The sequence below is a fragment of the Clarias gariepinus genome, chromosome 20 (genome assembly GCF_024256425.1).
Source record: "Clarias gariepinus isolate MV-2021 ecotype Netherlands chromosome 20, CGAR_prim_01v2, whole genome shotgun sequence".
Taxonomy (NCBI): domain Eukaryota; kingdom Metazoa; phylum Chordata; class Actinopteri; order Siluriformes; family Clariidae; genus Clarias; species Clarias gariepinus.
This window is the reverse complement of record NC_071119.1, coordinates 17,948,688-17,965,000: the sequence shown is the minus strand read 5'-3', so window position 1 is coordinate 17,965,000 and position 16,313 is coordinate 17,948,688. Positions and strand designations below refer to the sequence as shown.

The 16,313-nt window shown below is 37.5% G+C and overlaps 1 protein-coding gene across 2 annotated transcripts in view; it reads left to right on the top strand.

Annotated features, from left to right (window-relative positions):
- LOC128508329 (solute carrier family 12 member 6-like) overlaps window positions 1–16,038 on the top strand; it is a 35,672-nt gene extending 19,634 nt beyond the window's left edge. For both annotated transcript variants that reach the window (XM_053479608.1, XM_053479607.1), the window contains exons 10-25: window positions 962–1,129; window positions 1,229–1,327; window positions 1,420–1,477; window positions 2,399–2,573; window positions 2,730–2,848; window positions 3,423–3,521; window positions 3,660–3,779; window positions 5,100–5,204; window positions 5,334–5,502; window positions 7,026–7,221; window positions 8,449–8,618; window positions 8,720–8,851; window positions 11,150–11,257; window positions 11,452–11,684; window positions 13,737–13,870; window positions 14,990–16,038. In XM_053479608.1, the coding sequence (XP_053335583.1) occupies window positions 962–1,129; window positions 1,229–1,327; window positions 1,420–1,477; window positions 2,399–2,573; window positions 2,730–2,848; window positions 3,423–3,521; window positions 3,660–3,779; window positions 5,100–5,204; window positions 5,334–5,502; window positions 7,026–7,221; window positions 8,449–8,618; window positions 8,720–8,851; window positions 11,150–11,257; window positions 11,452–11,684; window positions 13,737–13,870; window positions 14,990–15,081 (2,177 nt within the window). In that variant the 3' untranslated portion in view covers window positions 15,082–16,038. The remainder of the gene's footprint in view (window positions 1–961; window positions 1,130–1,228; window positions 1,328–1,419; window positions 1,478–2,398; window positions 2,574–2,729; window positions 2,849–3,422; window positions 3,522–3,659; window positions 3,780–5,099; window positions 5,205–5,333; window positions 5,503–7,025; window positions 7,222–8,448; window positions 8,619–8,719; window positions 8,852–11,149; window positions 11,258–11,451; window positions 11,685–13,736; window positions 13,871–14,989) is intronic.
- The last annotated feature ends 275 nt before the right edge of the window (window positions 16,039–16,313 follow it).

Here is a 16,313-nt window from a genome sequence, read left to right as displayed (position 1 = left end):
AGATGTTTTGGAGATGAAGTCAGAGAGGCTAGATTGAGATGGGTCAAAGGGGAGATGCCGAGGTTGGAACTGCCAGGCAGGTGGTCTAGAGGAAGACCAAAGAGGAGATTTATGGATGTAGTGTGAGAGGATACGAAGTTAGTTGGTGTGAGAGAAGAAGATGCAGAGGATAGGGTTAGATGGAGATGCTGTGGCGACCCCTGAAAAGGAACGCCTGAAAGACAAAAAAGAGGAAGGAACTAGGTTAAGAACCAATCGACACATTATCAAAACTTGTAAGGACAGTGCTGACCCATCAACTTTGTGGGAGAAATGTGGTAGGAAAACATCATGGATGGAGATCACTTAAACACTTCAAGTTACATTGTAAAAAAAAAAAAAAAAAGGAAGGCAAAAGCAAAGCTATGTTTAATAGTAAAAGGAAGAGCATTTTCATACCCAATGTGATGAGAAGTTACAGGATTGGGACTAAAACAGCTGTGTGGCCAAAGAAGGCTTCAATTTAAAGATTTTTAGACATTTAAGTTATGGAAAAGGGTCATGTAGTCTGATGAGTGATGGATGCATCATGGTAAGAAGGGAAGCACATGTAGTGATGCACCCATCATGCTTAGTATAATCTGGAGGCAGTGTTATGATCTGGGGTTGCTTCAGTTGGTCAGGTCCAGGCTCAGCAATGTTATGTGGCAATAAAATAAAGTCAGCTGACGAGCTGAATGTACCGAATTACCAGGTTATCACATCTATTGAGTTTTTCTTTCCTGATGCCATGGGTATATTCCAGGATGCAAATTTGTGAGCATGAGGAATAATTTTCACACCTGACCTGGGATTGATTATCTTAGTACAGTGGCACCTGGAGATAGGTGGGATATACAGTATAAAGCAGCAAGTGAATATTTTGTCCCTGAAGTTACGATGTTGGATTTGACCAACTTTGCAATAATTGGTTCTTCTACAGAAAACCTTTGGAGTTCATACCTGAGTAAAGGAGATCTTCTAGAGCGAGGTTCAAACCCCACCCCCAGCTCACCCTCCACGTTCTCCAACCATCACCTTCCATACGTCTTCGTGGACATCACCACGTCCTTCACCCTGTTGGTGGGAATCTTCTTTCCGTCCGTGACAGGTGCGCAGCTTTCTTCTTCTCCTCCTCCTTCTTACATTATGTTCACCACATTTGTTGAAATTTATACGTCTTCTCTCTTATCCATGTCCTTATTCACAGGCATCATGGCAGGCTCAAATCGCTCAGGGGATCTGAAGGACGCCCAGCGCTCCATTCCCATCGGAACTATTCTAGCCATCCTCACCACCTCTCTAGTGTGTATCCTTTAACACGCACTCTGGCTCACAGCGATAGTTTGAGGCCAAGGTGTTTTTGCATTATTGAAATGTTTTCCTGAGTCAGAGCGCCAGATCTGAGCAGCGTGGTGCTGTTTGGGGCCTGTGTGGAGGGAGTTCTTCTCAGAGACAAGTGAGCACACTTTCTTTCTTTGCCTTTATTATTCGTCCATTGATCCATACATTAACTCAGACTTCCCATTCACAACTTTAGATTTTTTTCCTTTTCTTCTTCCTTTTTTTTCATATTATCTTGCTTCTTGCTTTCTTTCTTTTTCTACTTATTTTGGTTTTTTCTTTCATATTATATGAAAGAAAAAAATATTATTATATTTAAATATATTATTATATTTTTTCCTTCATCCTTCTTTTTTTATTTTTTTATTTTACCCTCCCTTTTCCCTTTCCTTTCTTTCTTTTTTTTCTTCCTTCTTTTTTTTCTGATTTTGGTTTCTCTCTTTCATATTATTTTCTTTCTTTTTCTTTTGGTTCTTTTTTTCGTATTATTTTCTCTTTGTTTTTCTTATTATATTATTTCTTTTTTTCTTTCTTCCTTCATCCTTCTATTTTTTATTATTCTGTTTTTTTCTCCCTTTTCTTTTCTCTCATTCTTTTTCTACGTTGTATTTTCTTTCTTTTTTATTTATTTTGGTTCTTTCTTTTATATTTTCTCTATTTGTTTTTCTTATATTTTTTTATTCATCCTTCTCTTTTTTCTTATTTTGCTTTACTCTGCCTTTTTATTTATTTCTTTTTTTCCTATTTTAGTTCTTTTTTTCCTATTTTAGTTCTTTTTTTCTTACAACATTTTTGTCTCATTTATTATTATGTCCTTTCTTCCATCCATCCATCCATGCATCTCAAAATTTTGATTTCTTCTTGTTCTTATAATTAATTAGCTAATTTAATTGGCTTTTTATTCATTTGCTCCTCTTCCTTATCCATCCATCCAGAGTCTTGTTTAATTTCTTCATTTAACTGTAATTATTTTTAGTTATTTCCATCTATCCATCCATTAATCCATTTTTTGTGTGTTTCTTACTTTTCCCTGCAGGTTTGGAGATTCTGTGAAAGGGAACTTGGTTGTAGGCACGCTTGCATGGCCCTCCCCCTGGGTCATCGTGATCGGATCTTTCTTCTCGACATGCGGTGCAGGCCTTCAGTCACTGACCGGCGCCCCGAGATTGCTTCAGGCCATCGCTAAAGATAACATCATCCCCTTCCTCAGAGTAGGTCCAGTGTTTGAATTTTGGATCATTATGATCCACCTGATTTATAGAGATTTTCTTTAATATTTACAAATGGCACACCCAGGGGTGTATTAACATTTGAACGTGTAAACTGGAATAATTCATTTTTAAGGCATTCTGTTTATCCCGTTGCAGGTTTTTGGTCACGGTAAAGCTAACGGCGAGCCTACGTGGGCCCTGCTGCTGACCGCCTTCATCGCTGAACTGGGGATCCTCATCGCTTCACTGGACCTGGTCGCTCCTATTCTTTCTATGTATGTAGGCATATTCGCACATACATAATCACACACAAAACCTATCTGTACACATTGTTCAGTCATCATTACACTACACGGCTGCTGAATTCTGAGATCTGATCAGAAGCTGATTGTTTTTATATATAGCAGTAGCACTAACTATGATTATATAAGTCTCAGGATTATATTAGGACACGTTTCTTATAATTTTTTTAGTAACAGTTACATCACATTTAATTACATAAAACCCTGTTGTTATTTAACAAGGTGCAAATTATAAACATTGCCTTCTGTAAGAAGCTGTTTAACATTTATGGAAGATGACTTCAGTCACTGCTAATGCTTTATGCAGGGGAAGTCGTCCAAACACAGGACTTTGTTCTTTTCTCAGAATAGTTGCATTTTTTTTTCTTGTTGTTGTTTTTCAGTGTGTCCTGTCATGTTTTATTCCTTACTCGTCACAATTTTGGCCTTTTGTAATGCTGATTTTGCAAAAAAACAAACAAAAAAAAAAACTAAGAATTTGCAATGTACAGAGTGTATTATGGTGAACATTTGAACTCATAATCAACCTTTTTTTTTCTCTTTGCAGGTTTTTCCTAATGTGTTATCTGTTTGTGAATTTGGCCTGTGCTCTTCAGACTTTGCTGAGGACCCCTAACTGGAGACCTCGTTTCTCCTATTATCACTGGTACACACACACACACACACCTGTATCTAAACACACACATTCTCTCTCCACATGGTGCCTGTTTAATATTTGCTGTCTAAGCTTTTATGATCTTTTAAAAAATCTCTCTCTCTCTCTCTCTCTCTCTCTCTCTCTCAGGACACTCTCATTTTTAGGGATGATCATTTGCCTGGCACTAATGTTTATTTCATCCTGGTACTACGCACTTGTCGCCATGGTGATCGCCGGGATGATTTATAAGTATATCGAGTATCACGGGTACGTTTCCATGAGAACCAGAATCCTTGCATGGCTTCATGCATTTAGCACGAGCTAGAAAAAAAAAATCAAACAGAGGGGGGAAAAAAAGATAATTGATTTAAGTTGCCCACAGAAATACAATTTACTATTGGCTTAGATGGAGAATTTTTATAAAAATACATCCGTCCTAGTAATGTCAAAATGGTACTTCTATTTATGCATATTGTTGTGTTTTAATATTTTTATTTTTAATGTTTACACTTTGATAGTTTGGGTTAGGGTTAGCGTAACCCTTGGGTTAGTGTAACCCTTGTCACACTTTCCACCTCTTTTTTCATATTTCTATAATAATGATAATAATATATTTTATTTCTAAGTGCATTTCAAACACATTAAAAGTAAGAAACTGAAAAAGTCACTTTCTTATAAAGAATTGAGAATAAAATCAATCAAAAATAAAACAGTAGACATTTAAGATCAAAAAGATTAAATAGATAATGTTGTGTATATATACATTATAGTAAATAATAATAAATAATTATTATACATTATACATAAACAATGATATCATACTGTAAATCATAATATAAGTGTTGGGTATGTAGAAGTCAAGTAATTAATATAAGTAATAAAATTAATAAACACAGTTATTAAAGACATTAAAGTTGATATGCATATTTAAAAAGACGAGCCTTGCCGCCACCTGGTTACCCCCAGTCACCAGGCCTTGGACCGGTACCGGGCTTTCACAAAAGGAATATATATATTTCATTTTGCAGAGTGATTTAAAAAATAATAATCAGATCGTTTCCCATTCACTTTCTGCACGTGATTCACGTATTCCAAGCTCTGTGTAATAAATTAGGGCGGTTGAAACAACTTTCTGGATTAAAATTAAGGCAGAATATCCTCACATCTCCACAAAAGCATCTTTTTTTTTTTGTTGTTTTGTTATTTTTAACAAAACACTTGCGTCCATAATAAAAATGTTATTACAGAGCAGACTTAAGGACATAAGGAATACACTTCAGGTTTCACTGCACCCCCATCACTCCTAGATGTGAACATAATATTGCCCTTTAATATGCTTTGTTACAAGCGTGTGATGGCTGGTCCGTGAAAAACACGTCAGGTCTTACATAAAACTGGTCTGTGGTGCAAAAGAATGGTTGGAGACCACTGCGCTAGAGAACGATCTAGCGCCTATTGGTTTAAGATTAAAGCCTGGTCCTGATAGGAGGCCATATATGTGTGTGATAGGTTCTGATATTTTAGATTCTACATTCTTGCCCTTTTGATTTTCTGATTTACTGATGTGTGTGTGTGTGTGTGTTCCAGGGCGGAGAAAGAGTGGGGAGATGGGATTAGAGGTCTCTCACTGAGTGCAGCTCGCTTTGCCTTACTCAGACTTGAGGAAGGGCCACCACACACCAAGAACTGGAGGTGCATACTTTTATTTAATTATATATATAGATATAGATAGATAGATATATAGATATCCCCACACACTTTTTTTTTTTTTAAACAAATCATCTTTTTTTATTGTCCACCTGTGGTTTTGTGTGTGTTCAGACCTCAACTTCTGGTTCTGCTGAAGCTAGATGAAGACGCGCACGTTAAATCTCCACGCCTGCTCACGTTCGCCTCTCAGCTAAAGGCCGGAAAAGGTTTAACCATCGTGGGCACTGTCATCACCGGAAACTTCCTGTACGCCTACGGGGAGTCGCTCGCCGCCGAACAGGTACTCTGGATTTCTTTTTCCGCCACTTATTCGCCCAGCTATAAATCTGTGTGTCCGTCAGGTCCATTGATTATGTTAGTATTAAATTCTAGCGGTTTCTTCATGGACACATTAATACATCCATCAGCGTTCAGTTTTACTCTATTCGTTAAATCAGGCCTGTTATGCTGTGAAAAAGTATTTGCCCCCTTCCTAATGTTTTTTAATAATGGTTCAAATTTTAATATTACACAAAGATAACCCGAGTAAATTCAAAGTGCAGGAAAAATGTGAAAAAGTAAGGCAGACAGTAAAGTTGTTTTATTCTGAAAATATTCTTCAATAAACTCACGTTTTATATACAGTAGGGTTGGATACCGACACCCTATGCCTACATGTTATCAGTACCTGTATATAACCAGTGTGTACTAGAACCAAATCAGAGCGCAGATTTTGGTGCCACCGCACGTGAAAAATTATTTGCGGTCTGAGAAAATGCCCGTGAACGAAAATCAGAAAGCTCTAATTATGTAAATGCAACTAATCTTTCCAGAGGTGTGCTAAAATTTTGACGCGTACTGAGAATACCAACTACTTTCAGGTAATTTGTGTTAAATCACTGTAGTTGGGTTAGGTAGTGTATAATTTAGTTGTGTTTTGTATCTCATTATATTTATTTATACCTTAAACATATTGTTTATTTAATTTATTTATGTATTTAAAAAAAAAAAAAAAAAAAAAAAAAAAAGGCCTCCGAGTGGTGCAGTGGTAAAGTGCTCATCCCATCATCCGGAGATCGCTGGTTCGATTCCCGGGTGATGTTTTAACCTCTGACAGCCGTGGGCCTAGATTGGCTGATTGGCCGAGCTCTCTCAGAGGGGAGGGATGAAAGGTACTCCCACATTAATCACGGCTCTACAGCCAATCAGGGGCGTTTGTGAGCTTACGCAAGCGGAAGAAGCAGATAGCGCTGTCCTCCGAGTGTGTTACGCCGCCCCCAACAGTGTGCAAGTGAGCAGTTTGGAAAGATGCAGTCGGCTCGCGTCACGAGGTTTCGGAGGAAACACGTGATAGACTTCGGTCTTTCCGACTGAGTGGTAGTAGTAGCCTTAATGTGGGAGCCCCCTAGTGACGGGGAGGAATTGGAGGCTATGTAATTTTATTCACCCTTTTTTGTAGCTTTTTTTTATTGTAATTATATATTTTTTTAGGTATCATTTCAGGCACTGGTACCATCGTGCTGTAAATCGTGCCCGGTACACTGCAGCACAACATATTCTTTATATTATTTAATAGCGCTGACAGGATTATCCTGAAACATGTAATCGAGATAAATAGGTAACTCGTAATTTTTTTTTATTATTAATCATAATGCTGCAACTCGTCCTAATCCTTGAAACCGACGCCTTGAAACTCAATATTTTAACAATATGTGTTTCATTTTTCATACAGAAAAGACCAGGTTATAACCGTGTATTCCTTTTCTCTGCTCTCTCTCTCTCTCTCTCTCTCTCTCTCTCTCTCTCTGTCTTTCTCAATCTCAGACACTGAAGCACCTGATGGAGAAAGAGCGGGTGAAGGGCTTCGTGCAGTGCATCGTGGCCCAAAAGCCTCGCGAAGGCATAAGTCACATGATCCAATCAAGCGGCCTGGGCGGTATGCAGCCGAACACCGTGGTGATGGGCTGGCCACACGCATGGAGACAGAGCGAAGACCCGCAAAGCTGGAAGACCTTCATCAGTGAGTGAAGAGAGAAATCGTCTGTCAGGCATTACTTTTGTTTCTAGATTAAGACCTAAGTAATTAAAAATCTAGATTATAACATGCAAGCATGTTTTAAGCAGATCGTGTTAAAGCGGTATCTTTCTGTTTAACCGTTTAAGATTTTAAAAAACTAGAATTGTTTTCAATGATTGTACTTTTGTGACAGGCATACTTATTTTGTTGTTGTTGTTGATTGCTTTTTAACAAGTTATTACTTATAAGTTATGCAGACAAGAAATATACTACTCCAGTCATTCACGGCTCTATATATGTGAGGAGGTTTTTCATTAATCAACTTCAATTTCTGTCCATGGGCCCGAACGTTATCTCAGCTGTGTTTTAAATGTAATTTAGAAAAAAGGACATTGTTGCATTTATTTTGGGATTGTAAGAAAATTGATGTGTTCAGAAAATACTGGATAGAAAACTCACTTTTTCTCCAACTGTGTACCTGTGAAATTGTAAAACATAACTAGATCTTTCTTCTGATTTCATTACTTATCTGGCCAAAAAAAATGTATACTTATCTTAAGGTCATTATCTTATGTATCTTGTAGATCCCCTATTTTTTTTCCTGGCCGCGCAAAGCATTGCAAAACCTCTGTATGTTATGTACAGGAAACAGAAATGAGTAGGTACCTTTGAGTCTTCTAGTCCGAATCGTTCGTTCTTTTCTTCAAAAGATCATCAGAAGATATGAGAGATGAGCTGCTCATTCTGTTTATTATAATATGTCCTTAGCTGCATTGTAATATTTTCATTACTAGAACTATAGCCAAAAGTTGTGTATGTAGACGTGTTGGGGGTCTGTTTATTGAAAATGAAACATTTTATTTTATTTCTGATCAAAAGAACGAAATGAACTAAATGACTCTAAAAAAGATTCGCTCATTTTTATGATGAGATTAAAAGAACCGAGTCACTAAAATGATTTAAACTTCCCATCATTAGTGTCTATTGTATACCGATTTGTCTCTGCTTTTTTGTTGTTGTTAAAAATCAATAAAAATATACACACACAAAAAAGAAATATACTACTTTAGTTAGCTGTTCTATGTATTATATATAATAACTCATTAACCACACGCTACTTAAAATTTACAGTATATCAGGCTGCTGGTTAAATACACCAGCCATCATTGATTAATATTCTACACTGCCCCCTATCTGAAGTTGTGGTTATATCATTTTCTGATTTTGCAGACACGGTGCGCTTGACGACGGCGGCCCACCTCGCCCTACTGGTGCCCAAGAACATCTCCCTGTTTCCCACGAACAGCGAGCCGTGTACAGACGGTTACATCGACGTGTGGTGGATCGTACATGACGGAGGCATGCTCATGCTCCTGCCCTTCCTGCTGCGCCAACACAAGGTATAGCGTAGTTTAGTGAACAGTATTAGATTATTTGTAAATTATGTTTTTTTTTTTATAAATGTGTTAATAGTTTGAGTGTGTGTGTGTGTGTGTGTTAGGTTTGGCGTAAATGCGGGATGCGCATCTTCACCGTAGCTCAGATGGAGGATAACTCTATTCAGATGAAGAAGGACCTAGCCACCTTTCTTTACCACCTGCGCATAGAGGCTGAAGTCGAGGTCGTAGAGATGGTACGAGACGTCATCTGCTATTTAGGACAATTTATTCTTTTATATCAGTATAAACTCTATGTAATATCAGGAATACAGGAATTAAAAATTAAGAAGGTCTGGTCTAGAATATTCTTCAAACTGAAGACAGAATTTCATGTTTGTTTAAGGATTCAGATTTCTATTACAAAATTAAGTATTCCCCTGACAAAAGTGTAAGTACGCCCTCACATTTCAGCAACCACTTTATTATATGTTCTCAAGTGATGATGAAAATACTCAACATGCAAGACCATAAACGGAAATAAGTACACCTTAAGCGAACATGTCGAAAAGTGTCAGTATTTTACAAAATTTTAAAACTTCTGGGCATGGAATCACCAGAGCTGCACATGCTGTTGCTGGGATCCTCTTCTTCTTCTCTATAATGACGTCTCGGAGCTGCTGGATGTCAGACACACAGCGCTTCGCCACCTTCCGCTTGAGGACGTCCCACAGGTGCTTAATAGTGTTCAGGTCTGGAGACGTACTTAACCAGATGAACATGATGAATAGGACGACGTGACTTTGCACGGTTTAAGATGTACAGCTGTTATCACTTAGGGTGTACTCACTTTCGTCGCCACCTTTTTTTACTCTAAAATATATGCAAGTTTAATTTCTATAGTATTGTCCTTTAAGTAGATAAACGAAAATGTTTGCTGAAATTAGAGGGGTGTGTCTCGATGATTTTGTGTCTGGGTGTATAATAAACGATTTTCAGTAGCTATGTTAAGCATGTGGATAGTTTAAACTTTCCTTGTATTCGGATGGAATACAAACAACAAGTGGGCTCGTATTCCAAAAAACTCGTAAATCAAATTTAATTTTCTCATAAGAAATAATGGAAACTTATTTAAAAAATAAATAAATAAATAAATAAAATTATTTGTTCCACAGTCCCCAAAAAATAAATACATACAAATAATTAACACAAAATGTAAAGTAAAAATAAAACAAATTAACCTGCACTTTACCTTTTTGAACTGTTTTTGAACACTTTACCTTTTTACTCTTTTTTGAAAAGAATCGCGACAGAGCAGTATTTCTCTGTAGAGCAGAGAGTGTGTGTGTGTGTGTGGGTCTGTGTGTGTTGGGGGGGAGAGAGGGAGGTGCGAGCACAGATGTTGGTTATACCAGTGAGGAGACGCGCACTAAGACCCAGCAGGGGAGACGATTACCCACAATTCCGCAGCGCAAGAGAGTAAAACGTTGGATCAGTTGTGATCACGTGATGCTCAGCGTAAAAACAAGAAGGGCATGCGGGATACATAATACTCAGTACTCGTAAACCAAGACTTGTTTGTTTTCCGAATCAAAATGTATTACAAATTTTTGCTTGCTTTGTGAAACACTCACAAACCGCGTTAATCACAATCCCAGGTTCCAATGTACAGTATATCGATCAGCCTATTCATCTTTGATAGTCTACGGATCCTTTTCTTGGTGTAAGCCATGCTGTGTCACGCTTTCATTTCCGCACACTCTCTAATACACCGTAGTCGCAGAAAAAAGTGTTAGATTACTGGCATGTTAATAATTCTCATTTATCAGAAAAGCATCAGGGTCCGGATAAAACCGTCACTCAGTCCGGATCTGGACCACAGTGATGCCTGCTATATACTGTAGTATATACAACATAATAGTAAAAAGGATACTGTAATAACGTTTATAGCTAAACTGTATTTTTCTAATACATGTAATGTTTGTTTTTACAAAACAACTCTTATACAACTTTTACTCTTTATTTAGAGTAAATAGTTTATAGGTTTAGATTTTTTCTTGCTTTTGCACATTGTATTGTTTCATAGCATTTTCAATTTCCTTGCTGTTTGTACTTGTTATAAAAAATTGTATTTCGGTGTATTTCAGTGTATCTATTTATATTAGATATTTATTTGAAGATTTTTATTTATCGATCACTTTGATGGACGGGATCAAGAATGAGTCCATCAGAGGGACAACCCATGTTGGGTGTTTTAGAGATGTTCAGAGGAGAGATGACAGTGAATATATCGGTAGAAGGATGCTGAGGTTGGAACTGCCAGGCAGGAGGTCTAGAGGAAGACCAAGGAGGAGATTTATAGATGCAGTGAGAGAGGACATGAAGTTAGTTGGGGTGAGAGAAGAGGATGCAGAGGATAGGGTTAGATGGAGGCAGATAATTCGCTGTGGCGACCCCTGAAAGGGAACAGCGGAAAGACAAAGAAAAAGACGTGATCTAGCAAAATCTTTCTCTTTCTTTCTCTTTCTCTTTCTCTCTCTCTCTCTCTCTTTCAGCATGACAGTGACATCAGTGCGTACACGTATGAGAGAACTCTGATGATGGAACAGCGATCTCAAATGCTCCGCCAGATGCGTCTCTCCAAATCGGACCGAGACAGAGAGGTACGCTCTGTGCATACGTGCACGTCTGTGTGTGTCTTGTATTATACTGAACTTATTACGTTGTGGGGAGAAGAATATTGATTAGAGCCTCATACATGGACAGGGAGGCAAAGTGAGAGATGTCTCAAGAAAGGATTGCTGAAATTTAAATTTGATTAGATTTTCTCTCGCTCTGTGTGTGTGTGTGTGTGTAGGCACAGCTGGTTAAGGACAGAAACTCTATGCTGCGTTTGACCAGCATTGGCTCCGATGACGACGACGAGACCGATGGACCTGGTGGGACAGACAGAGGGGGCGGAGCCTCTGAATTCCGGCGCGTCCACATGACCTGGACTAAAGACAAAGCCCTGGAACTGCGTGCACAAGCACATATTCCCTCCGGCTGCAGCACACCCGAGGGATTCAGAGACATGCTCAGTATTCGGCCGTGAGTTTCACACACACGTTTTGACAATCAATCTGATCATTCACACACTTGGAAAATACACACATCTATTTGTCCTACATACTCTTAGATCTAACCAAGCATTATTCCCTGGTACTAAATATATATCAGTCATACATCGTCCATTATTCGAAATCATATATTTCAAATCGAATCAAAAATGTATTTACAGTACTGTGAATTTTAATATTTTTCACACTTAAAATGATTAAGATCATTAGACAAAGTTTTTAACTGCATAAAGATGCAGTTTTTAAATAATGATTTCAAATTCTAATTTTATTTGTCACATACACAGTCATACACAGTACGCTATGCAGTGAAATGCTTATACGACCGCCCGTGACCTTCAAAATAAAATCTTATAGATAAGAAATAAATATGAATAAAAAAGAAATACAGTAGGAAATAAATTAAGCTAGAATAAAATAAAAATATTCTGTACAAATAAAAAATATTCTGCGCAATATAGAAAAATATAGGAATTTTTGTGTAAATAAAGAAAAATGACGGGGGGGGGGTGTGCAAATATGCATGAAAATGTCTTATTAAAGTGACTTGTATGCAACGATCCAAGAAATGAAATATAAATTTGTAAGTGTGCATGAATGTGTCCAAGAATGTCCAGACTGAGTGCAAAGAGACATTGTAATAATTGTGGATGTTTAAAAAATGGTGTTACTCCTGTGTGGTGTTGTGGTTGAGAGACTGCGGGAAGAAGCTCCTCCCCAGTCACTCTGCGTTTATTTTATTTGTTAAGGGAAAAAAGGTTGTCCAAACCTACCTGGCCTAACCTATGTGTAAAAGGTTATATCAATGGTAATATGATGGAAATCCTAAACGAGAATGTTCAGCCTCAGTTCGTGGTTCAAGCGCACTTGTTATGGTTATGCAGCAAGAAAATTATCACACCATCAAGTCCACGTCTGATTGGCTGGAATTATTGAGGGAAAAAATGAAGGTTTTGGAGTTCGGACTTAAATCCGATTGAGATGATCTCAGGCTTAGTTCACACTGCAGGCTGAATTGGCCCATCTTTTTGACCAGATGTGACTCATATCTGATTTTCTTATGACAGTCTGAACAGCACAAATCCGGTTGTTTTAAATCAGACCCAGGCCACTTCCATATGTGGTCCTAAATTCACTGCTCCAAAAAAAGGCCATGATCATAATTTGTGCTCTCCTTCTTCCTAATATTCCTTTTCTTATCACTTTGTTATTTAAGCTTCGATCGCACATTAACTTAAAACTCGCTACACACATGCTATCACAAGCCGCATCCGTTTTTATTATCAACAAACGATGTGTCTTCTTCTGCTAATGCTTTCTTTTAGGGCCGTATACGGTTCACACACGAGACTCACCTGGTTGCAGTTGTTCGCATGGCTCCCACGGGTGGCGCAACCAGTTATTAGGTTTAGGGAGCAATTACTTTTTCACATAGGGCCAGGTAGATTTGGACAGCTCTTTTCCCTTAATAAATTAAAGCATTTAAAAACTACATTTTGTATTTACAAATATGTGTGTAATATTACTAATTGTTTAAAGATCTCAAACATTTATTATGAAAAATATGCAAACAAATAAATAAGCAAGGGGGTAAATACTTTTTCGCTGCCTTTTATCTTTTATAAGGAACCGGTAACAAAATGCTTCATAATAAGAAAGTATCAAGTAAAAACATTAAAGCAAAACAAAACAACAATAAGCCACCATTCACAAGCTACTGATACTCAACATTCTCTAGTTATTAAAAGCCAAAGAGAAGATATTAGTTTTTAACTAAGATTGATATGAGGCTGATCTTATAATAAAAGGTTGCTATAAGTTATTCCACAACCTTGAGGGCAGCCACAGTTAAAGCTTGATCACCTCTGCTCTTGTACTTAATACTCGTTACAAAAAAAACTCATTGGAGAATCTACTTAATAAAGAAGTGATAATAATAATAATAATTATAATAATAATAACGACAGTAATGACCTGTTGCATGTGTCTGATTTTATGTCAATGAGTAATATCGCTCCCGCAGGGATCATTCCAACGTGCGGCGCATGCACACGGCAGTCAAACTCAATGAGGTCATCGTAAATAAATCCCATGATGCCCGGCTTGTCCTCCTCAACATGCCAGGACCTCCCAGGAACTCGGAAGGGGATGAAAACTGTATCCTTTCACACTCACACCTGCACATGCTGTTTTCGGTGTATTCAACGTTTCATATTGCAGGTCACGTTCAAGGCAAAACACGAGACTTTTGATTGTCCAGAATAGAAAGGAGATGTACAGAACAAAGCCTTGCACACTGGAGGACTTGTAGGCACGGATTCAGGAAGTTCTCATCAATATCCCAAACAACCTCTTTCAGTAGTGCATTCCATCCCCGGCTGTTTGAGGAAACTGGTTGACGCCAACTATGTAATAAACTACATATACAATTTTTAATACCTTAGTTACTTTTTACCCACCCTGTATTTCACATCCTCTGCCAGTGTTGGGGGACGTTACTTTTTAAAGTAACTAATTAAATTACAAAATTACTGTCATTCAAAAGTAATCAATTACATTACAGTGTTACTTACTGATAAAATTAACTAGTAAGAATACTTTTCCATTGCTGAAAATAAAAACTCCTTGGTGATTCCTCATGCATGTTGTTTTAGTCAAGACCTTTATAATTATTCTACAATCATCACTCAGTGAAGTTTGGCCCATAATCTGTTAACTGCTAATTACTCAGACAGCAGTGATTCCATAAATTTATTGCATAAATTTATTGAGTGATGATTTATTTATTGCATAAATTTATTGCATAAATTGCCTGAATAAATGATTACATTTTTGAAAACATTACTAAATAACTAAGTACTTAAATGGCACATTACAGGAACTCGGCTGGGAGTTATCGCCACATCCCTCACACATTTCCACATGTTTGGGCCATTAAAGAAGTTCCTGGGAGGCCAGTGTTTCAGACATGAAGCAGGCAGTCTGATCATGGCTCTGGTGTACTGTGAAAACTTTTTAACTGGATGGTAACCAAGCACGAGTAAAATACTGGGATAAGTGCATAAGTGTAGCAGAGAAATATATAGATAGAAATATAAATTATATAGAGAAATAAAGGGAGTTGTGTTTTTTTAGAATGGTTTTCGTTTTATGAAATAAAAAAATATTTTTAGAAATATATTTACCGTCACCTTCCGAATTTTGTACCTGGATTTTGTACCTACCATAATAAATTATTTACTGTGATGATGAATTATCCTTGACTAAAAAACGCAGATATGGAATTCCTGGAGGTTCTGACCGAAGGCCTGGAGCGCGTCCTGCTGGTCCGGGGTGGAGGAAGTGAGGTCATCACCATTTATTCTTGATTTGCCAATAACACTCATTCAGCTGATGATTTAATTAAAGCAGAGCACCGTGTGGATGATGCATCACTGGCTGTGTCACAAACATGCCCTGCCTCCTCCATCAAGCCACACACACACACACGCACACACACACATCGTCCACATCAGCCTGTGTTCGCCAGCACCAGCTCCTCAGCACTTGTCGCCATTACCGTGTGAACGACACGATGGATATGAGTGTGCGTAGAAGCGCTATGCGTCAAAACCAACTGATAAGAAAAAAAAAAAACAGACACACACATTACACGTATTACACAGTGGGACAGCGAGTGTGTTCCATGGGTGGACTCAGGGGTTGACGGACCTTGAATGTGTGATATGGATGGTATTGTTTGGGCCGCTGTTTTGTTCCAGATCGAACATTGATTGCTAAGAGATTGTTAAAGGCCGTGTTCAGCTACTGTATGTGTTTTTATTTGTTGAGCAATGAACGTGGAAGGGCCGAGAATTCAGAATGAAGGGCAACATTTTTCCCTAGCAATATGACGCAGGCATTGCTGCACATTTTATCAATGTTTCAGCATGCTATTTTAGTGTCGTTTATTAATGTGCTTGCATGTTAGTCTGTACGAGTGAGAAAGAGAGAAAGTCCTCCACCTGGACCATGCAGCAAATTTTTGTTTGTTTGTTTGAGCAACCGCGATGTGCTTTCGGCCTTTCCACTGAAATCCCTGCACTCTAATGATGATTGTATTTGTGGTCCTTGCTCATTTTTTTTTTATGTTTTAAGCAACAACAAAAAAAATGTTCTCCTCAGAATGCCTGTAGAATCTTTTTTTTTTAATGTGCAGAGATAGCAGTGTTTTCATGTTTTGTTTTTCTCTGTGCTTTTACTTTCTTTGTACTTTTAAAGCAAAGACCAATTTTTATGTTATGTCTTTGTTGTTGCTGTTGTTTTTTTGTTTTTGTTTTTTTTTACGTTAATATTTCAAAATCAACAGTGGAAGTTGATAAGTGGAAAATAAACTGATTTTAGAAGGAAATTGATATTGATTGATGTTGGTGTGTTTAATTATATTATCCTTACAGATCCACTTCGTATTCGTACTCCAGCTGATAAATGTTCATTAACAATTGTGTTATTTATAATTTATTTATAATGAATTCATAATTTGATAATCTATTTTCTAAATATTATTTGTATTTTATACATTTTTATCTTTTAACTAATATTTAGAAAATGGTATAATATC